The sequence below is a fragment of the Austrofundulus limnaeus genome, unplaced genomic scaffold (assembly GCF_001266775.1).
Source record: "Austrofundulus limnaeus strain Quisiro unplaced genomic scaffold, Austrofundulus_limnaeus-1.0 Scaffold2068, whole genome shotgun sequence".
NCBI lineage: Eukaryota > Metazoa > Chordata > Actinopteri > Cyprinodontiformes > Rivulidae > Austrofundulus > Austrofundulus limnaeus.
This window is the reverse complement of record NW_013954470.1, coordinates 38,071-46,502: the sequence shown is the minus strand read 5'-3', so window position 1 is coordinate 46,502 and position 8,432 is coordinate 38,071. Positions and strand designations below refer to the sequence as shown.

The 8,432-nt window shown below is 43.7% G+C and overlaps 1 protein-coding gene across 1 annotated transcript in view; it reads left to right on the top strand.

The window, feature by feature from the left end:
* LOC106536987 (syntaxin-3) overlaps positions 1-8,432 on the top strand; it is a gene marked incomplete in the record, with an annotated part of 47,637 nt that overhangs the window by 15,204 nt on the left and 24,001 nt on the right. The window contains 2 exon segments of the mRNA XM_014034353.1: positions 6,455-6,563; positions 6,994-7,067. Coding sequence (XP_013889807.1) covers positions 6,455-6,563; positions 6,994-7,067 — 183 coding nt within the window.

The following is an 8,432-nucleotide window of genomic DNA, read 5'->3' as shown; positions in this document are numbered from 1 at the left end:
GAAGTCAGAGCAGGCAGAACTAGAAAATGAGAAATTTTATTATCTGAGAATTATTTTGTGTATTAAATTGAATGAACATGGTCTGGATAGCCCACAGACATACCATAAACATTTCTAGGACCTATAATTGGTCCACCTTAATGTTTGTGAGGGTACCCACAAGGCCCCGGCTGAATGCCTTGGTGTTGGAGTCCACCCAACAGAGAGGGTTTCCTCTCTGTGGCTTCATGCTGCAGGAGGGAAGGTCCTGGCTGTTTAGTTCAGTTTAGATTACCCAGCCTTTCTAGAGTCTTTGGATGGTGTTCTGGAAGGGGTGTCATCTAGGGATTCTCTTGTTCTGCTGGGTGACTTCATGCGGGCAACGATGGATTTATCTGGAAGGGGGTGATTGGGAGGAACAGCCTTCCTGATCTGAACTTGAGTGGTGTTCTGTTTTTGGACTTCTGTGCCAAGCACAGTTTGTCCATAACAAGCACCATCAAGCACAGGGAGGTCCATAAGTGTACTTGGTACCAGGACACCTTAGGCCAGAGGTTGATGATCCATTTTGTAATTGTGTCATCGGACCTGCAGCTCCATGTCTTGTACACTCAGGTGAAGAGAGGGGCAGAGCTGTCAACTGATCACCACCTGGTGGTGAGTTGGATCCGGTGGTGGGGGAGACTGTTGGATAGACTTGGTAAACCCATATGCACAGTGAGGGTGAACTGGGAATGTCTGGTGGAGCCCCTGTCCATGTGATCTTTAACTCTCACCTCCAGAACGTGGAATCTCAATGGGACGTGTTCAGGACCTACATTGCAGATGTGGCTTCCAGGAGCTATGGCCTGAAGGTCATTGGTGAACTGAGGGGAGGTTAAGGTCCATGACCAGCAGCCTGGAGGCTACCGTGTCACCAGCGCTGTGGTGCGGGAGTCTCCAGTCCTCCAGTACAATAGCTTATATGCCACGGCTATTAGTGATGTACTTCTGTCAAAATTCAGGCCACAAACCTCACTTCTTGTAATAGTTTTAGTCTCAGCCATAGTTTTTGTTTATTTTTTCACAGTCTAGTCTTGTGTTTTTAGCAGCTCCTATTCTCACCCTCTTTGCTCCTGCTCCCCTCCCTTCACAGATTCTCCACTTAATCAAGCTCATGCAACTCACCTGTGTTCCTCTGCCTACAAGCCAGCCATTTCCCTCAGTCAGTTACCAGTTTATCATCAGCCTTGTCCATGATCTACCAGCATTCTGTTCCCATGTCCTGTTCTTACCTTGGTTCCCCGACTCTTGTTACATCCTCTGGTTTTTTGATCCTCGCCTCAGCCCCTCTTGGATACCTTAGCTCATCGGCTTTCAGGGTAATGACTCTGGTTCTGTTTATGGGATTACTGCCTCTCGCCTCAACCCTGTCCGGCAACACAACAAATCTGACTTCCTGGTTCTCGACCCTCGCCTGTGTCCTGGATTCCCGACAACCACCTAAACCCTCCAACCTGGTAAAACCTCTGCTTATTCTGTGCATGACCCTGGCTTGTTTCACCACTCTGATTCTGCTTAATGGAACATTTAGTCCCACTGAGTTTATCGGTGATGTAAACAAAGCAACCCGGAACCAAACTAACTCTGACGGGGTTCCCCCACAGAGACTTCTTACTAACACCAGGTTGGTGAATTCATGTAACCCCGCACCTTTGACCCAGTTTGTTACCCTCGCTAACGTGTTGTTTCTGTGTTCAGATTACCTGACGAGAGATCCTGTTTGGTTCCACCTTCACACCAGCAATTTTAATAAATCCTGTAAACCTGCTTTTGTGTCCGGATCTTTAACTGTGCTCAGACCAAGTTTCATAACAGATAAACTGGCCATAAATATGAGCACTGATCTGGACAGCGTTTGGAAAGCTGGTGTTGAAGGGGCTTTAAATAAACTTGAAACCTCAGTAAATGATTTGTGCATTACTTTAAACAATTTATCGCTCTGTCCCAGCTCACCCACCTCCAAGCATCATTATGTGTCACCACCACCAGCCCTTTCCAGATCTGATCCACGAAACGAAGTCAAACTCTGTCCACCATAAATGTTTCGTGGTGATCCTGAACGATGTCGAGCTAACTCAATGTGAAATTCATTTCCAATTACAACCATCTTCTTTCCCCTCAGATCGAGCCAAAGTAGCCTATGTTATCTCACTACTCTCTGGCAAACCAAGGTTATGGGGCACTGCTGGGTGGCAATGGGACTCGTTAATCTGCTACCGGTACCAGGACATTGCTCATGAACTACGAGTTTTCAGCCCCATTCTACCGCACAAAGAGTCTACCAGAGGACTGCTGGGCCTAAAACAAGGTAACAGAAGGGTCACAGAGTTTATCATAGACTTTCATACGTTGGCAGTGGACAGCAGATTGAACGAGGAGGCCCTCCAGGACGTTTTTCTCCAAGCTTTGAATGATGACATAAAAGACGAGTTGGCAGCCCGGGAACCCCCACAATCTCTAAGGGAACTGGAGGATCTGGCTACAAAGATCGACTTGAGACTGCATGAAAGGAGGCAAGCTAAGAGAGGTACCCCCAGAAAATTTGATTCTAACCTGTATTATGAAGTCTATTCACAAGCCCAGTCCAAGGAGTCTAAGCCAGTACCTAACTCTGAAGAACCCATGCAGATTGGTAGATCTAAGCTCTCAAAAGAGGAGAAGGACTGGAGGATCAAAGAGGGTCTGTGCTACTACTGTGGTGAGTCAGGCCACATTGTTTTTTCCTGTCCTCRTAAGAGAACCAGAAAAGTCCAGGGTCATGTTCTTAGTCCAGCCTCGGTAGAACACTCACTACTACAGCTACCCGCTGAATTTTCTCCAAAGATTTGGAGTCACACAAAGTCATGTCTGAGCCATTTTACTTCGTTTACTCCAGAACAAACTTTTTGTAAAGTCTGAAAAATGTGAATTTCACACCAACTCCACTACCTTTCTGGGTTTTCAAATCTTTCCTGGTCAGATCTCTATGGACCCCACAAAAGTAACAGCAGTCAAAGAATGGCCCACACCACAGATCAGAAAACAGTTATAACGCTTCCTTGGATTCACCAACTTTTACCGAAGGTTTATCAAAAATTTCAGCTCTATCGCCTCTCCATTGCATGCCCTAACCTCAATCAAAACCAAGTTCTCCTGGGATAGGTTGGTCAACAATGCCTTTAATAAATTAAAAGTCTTGTTTTCATCCTCACCCATCCTCCGTTTCCCTGATCCTAACTATCAGTTTATTGTAGAGGTGGATGCCTCAAGCACTGGAGTTGGAGCTGTTCTGAGTCAACGCTTTGAAGACAATAAGGTTCATCCATGTGCCTTTTTTTCCAAATCTCTGTCCCCAGCTGAAAGAAATTATGATGTAGGCAACCGTGAACTCCTGGCAGTAAAATTGGCCTTGGAGGAGTGGAGACATTGGCTGGAGGGAGCTAAGAATCCTTTCATCGTTCTCACAGACCACAAAAACCTGGAGTATCTCAAGTCGGTTAAGAGACTGAACCCCTGCCAGGCCAGGTGGGCTCTGTTTTTCTGCAGATTTAACTTTTCCCTTTCTTACAGACCCGGAACAAAGAATACTAAACCTGATGAGCTCTCCCGAGTCTATGAGTCTGACCTGACCAGTGGCAGCCAGGGAGAGTTCATCCTGCCTGACGCTGTTCGATTGTCCATCACCCAAGTCAAGAGGGAGATCAGGGAGGCCCACCAGAACTTTCCTGCCCCTCCTGAATGCCCGGATGGTAAGCTCTTTGTTCCTGCTCATCTTGTCTCCAAAGTCATAGAACTCTGTCATTCATCACACCTGTTCTGCCATCCGGGAATTACAAAGACTCTGAAGTTAGTTAGGTCCCAGTTCTGGTGGGGTTCCCTGGAAAGGGACGTTAGAAAATTCATTGGGTCCTGAACCCAATGCTCCCTGGCCAAACCCTCTCGACAACCACCGGCGGGTCTCCTGAGACCACTCCCCACACCATCCAGRCCCTGGTCCCATATCTCCATGGACTTTGTCACCGGATTACCACCGTCTGAGGGTAAGACTGTCATTTTAACYACAGTGGACAGATTTTCCAAGATGGTACACCTCACAGCTCTGCCCAAACTACCCACATCCACAGAACTCAGCCATGTGTTTATGAAGGAGATTTTTAGACTTCATGGCTTACCCAAAGACATTGTCTCTGACCGAGGTCCACAATTTGTTTCCAAGTTCTGGAAGGCGTTTTGTTCTGTCTTGGGCATTAACATAAGTTTGTCCTCAGGATTTCACCCTCAGAYGGATGGGCAGATTGAGAGGGCCAATCAGGAGTTGGAGACCCACCTACGCATCCTCTGTGAGAACAACCCGACGAAATGGTCTGAGAACCTCTCCCTGGTGGAACATTCTATCAATGCTCTACCATCGAGTGCCACTGGTCTTTCCCCATTTTATATCGTGTTCAGATTCCAGACACCTGTGTTCACAACCCACGAATGAGCCGCACAGGTGCCATCAGCTCATCGGGCCGCTCTTCACTGTCAAAGAGTCTGGAGAGCTGCCAGAAGAGAACTACTGAAGTCCTCCATTATTGCCTGCAGAACAGCCTATCGTAGAAGAATCCCTGCACCCCAGTACCAACTTGGAGACAAGGTTTGGCTGTCAACCAGAGATCTCCCCCTATAAGTGGAATGTCGGAAGTTGGCACCTCGTTTCATGGGCCCTTTCCCCATCTCCAAAATTGTGAACCCTGTGGCGGTCAGACTCAGGCTCCCTGCATCCATGAAGATTCACCCCACATTCCATGTTTCCCAGGTCAAACCAGCCATCCAGTCAAGATTTTCCTCACCTCAGCTCCTCTTGGATACCTTAGCTCATCGGCTTTCATGGTAATGACTCTGGTTCTGTTTATGGGATTACTGCCTCTCGCCTCAACCCTATCCAGCAACACAACAAATCTGACTTCCTGGTTCTCGACCCTCACCTGTGTCCTGGATTCCCGACAACCACCTAAACCCTCCAACCTGGTAAAACCTCTGTTTATTCTGTGCATGACCCTGGCTTGTTTCACCACTCTGATTCTGCTTAATGGAWCATTTAGTCCCACTGAGTTTATCGGTGATGTAAATTAAGCAACCCAGAACCAAACTAACTCTGACGGGGTTCCCCCACAGAGACTTCATGCTAACACCAGGTTGGTGAATTCATGTAACCCCGCACCTTTGACCCAGTTTGTTTCCCTCGCTAAYGTGTTRTTTCTGTGTTCAGATTACCTGACGAGAGATCCTGTTTGGTTCCACCTTCACACCAGCAATTTTAATAAATTCTGTAAACCTGCTTWTRTGTCCGGATCTTTAACTGTGCTCAGACCAAGTTTCATAACACTTCTGGGTCCTGCCTACTGCGTGTTCTTTTAAGCATTAGCTCCTAGAACTAGACCAAGAAAAAGTCACAAAAATTAAAGCATCTGCGAGCTACTGGTACAAAAAGTGAGTTCTGTTGTGTCCACTAACCAGCAGATACAAGAGAGTAGTTAGTTTTTCTCCATTTTCCTCTTGATGAGGAGTTAAGGCAACAACAATGGATCATGGCTAAACGCAGGGTAACCTTAGCTATAAAATGTCCTGATGYATCTCAGTAATCCAGGTAGAAAAAATCAAAAAGAAAAATTTAGTAGGTCTTCTGGATGGGTTCTTCTTTAGTGAGAAGAGACTTCTTCAGTCTGAGTTTCAGGTGAACTCAGCCTTATAAGCACTGCCTCCACATGGACAAACAAGTTAGTCACATGCAAAAGAGGGCAATCGCCWAACAATAGGCTTGATTCGCTCTATTCAGTTACATGCAAAAGTGGGCCATCGCCTAACTAGCCTATTKTTAGGCGATGGCCCTCGTACACTGGTGTTACTTTTAACACTATATTTTAACACTGTTGAAATGTAAATGTGACACCCAGTATTGTTAAATATTAAACACTGGTTGATGTTAAATTAACAAAAAATGTCTTATAATTTAACACTTTCACAATTTTTTTTAACACCAGCAAGTGTGGACACATATGGACACTTTGTTGGTGTTGAAATTAACACTCTGGGTGTTAAATTAACACTGTGGTGTTAAAGTGCCTGCACTTGACAAAAAGTCAAAGAAAACATCTTTATACTCGAAAGTTGAAATAATACACAAGATTTAACCCATTTTGTCCCATAACTGGCAGATTTTCTTTTGAACTTGGCTCAGCCAAAGTGAAACAGGAAGTGACATCAAAGGAGATGTCATCAAACAGAGACAAGACCCTGTCAATGCTGCGGTGAATTGTGATACAATATTCACATCCATCCTGACAGCTGTTTACATGGAAAAAATATAAAAATAACACACAACATCCCAGAAGTACTTTTTATTGGAAGCTGAAAACACAAAATGACATTCAATAAACTTTACACTTATTAGATRTCATCTCTCCCCCCACAGCATGCAATTTTGGCCAAAAAGTTTGTGGAAGTGATGACAAAGTACAACGAAGCTCAAGTTGATTTCAGAGACAAAAGTAAAGGACGAATCGCCCGACAGCTGGAGATCAGTAAGTTGATTCAAACAAAACATTTATTCACAAAGTAAAACTCCTTATAGACTAGCTTTATCAAGCCTGTAGGATCCACCTCCCTTTTCAGACCTAACCATGAGTTTTTTGAAGTACAGCTTTACAATATGGGTACAAATATAGGCTCCTGATACATAGTTATTATTGCAGTTATTAGAGTATGTGAACCAGTTAAAGCTGTGGTGTCTTTCAGTATATTTATTTTAATTGTTCTTTTGACAAATAATTAGTTTGCCTGAAATGTAAACTATTTAGTTGGTCCTCCTGTGCATGTTTTTAAATGTTTTTTAATTATATTTTGCTGCCTCTCTAGTCATACTTGATCACATTGCAACCATTCAAACATCTAATTGAYGAGAGCATTTAGAAGAGGCTTGCTGTGACTTTAAAAGCTCTGTTGTGACTGCAGCGGGAAAAACAACAACTGATGAAGAACTGGAGGAGATGCTGGAAGGGGGGAATTCTGCTGTTTTCACTGCTGGGGTAAGACCCGCTGCTGCCAGCACAACCCCTCTGAAATACTGGGCGGTTATACTGGGGGCGGGGCTTTTAAAGCATCAATTATGATGTCACCACACAAATATTTATTTTGACAATTGAAGTTACATCCACCTGGTTTCTGTTATTTCCATGTGACATGATGGATTAAAAAGAAGGATTTAATCAACACCATTTTTTTTCTTTACAACCGTTCGACTCCTGATGGCCTCAGTAAACAGGATAAAGACATTTAAATATAAACATTTATGTTGTTGTGATTATTAAACTTTTCTAATACTGCGTTCCAGTTGTATYGGAACTCGAAATCCTGAAGCCGGACTGACGTCAGTTCTGAGCTGATAGCTTTCCAGTTTCAAACATCGGAAAAAGCGTTTCTATTATTTTTCTCTGCAACAATACAACGTACAATAATAGAGCTCTACGAGGTATTTCGAGTGTACAAACAGTGTTAAAACATATATTTTAACTATCACTATAAAGCACTACAAGTACGTCTGACGTAATGTAAAATAAACAACACAAAACAAAGCCGCGTTTGTTTACATGTTACGTTATCGGTTAGCTCGGACAAGCATGCTAGTAGGCTACATACATTAAACAAATATAAAATGGGAAAATAAACAAACAAATTACACTCATTTTTATTCTGCCTCCTCTCTTCTTACTTTCTGTCTGTTAAATAATGGGGATGGTGCTTGTGTACGTTTGATTACAGCTCAACATTAGCCGTTAGCTTGGAGAAACATGCGCGCAGCAGCCATGTTGAAATGATGACGTAACGCATGCTCAGGATTCTCGGGTATGGTTTGGATGCGCCGACCTCCCGACTCGAAACTACGACTTCAGGGGGCGTTCCAGTTGAAAAATAAAACTCGGAGGCTCGAAGCTACGACCTCCGAGGACAACTGGAACGCAGCGTAAGCATGGACCACTTCAGAAAATAACTGTTCAAAAACAAATTTATTTTAAAAATACAGATCAGGAACATACTACATCTACATTAACACTAAATCTTATGTTTCATATTTCTTRTTTTATTCATGTTTTCAGTGGTTAGATCAAATGTGCCATTAAACAGTTTGATAATAGCAGCTTTTAGATTTATAATCATTAACTGTAAAAATAAGGTCAGCCACCACACTAACAGTAGTCTATGGGCTATGTTTAAATATGACCCAAATCAGATTTTTTCCTGACAATGAGAWTGTGACAATCTTACTTTTTTCAAATGCGTCCCAGGTTTTTTCAGTATGTGGAACTGAAACAGGTACATACACTCACCGGCCACTTTATTAGGTACACCTGTCCAACTGCTCGTTAACACTTAATTTCTAATCAGCCAATCAC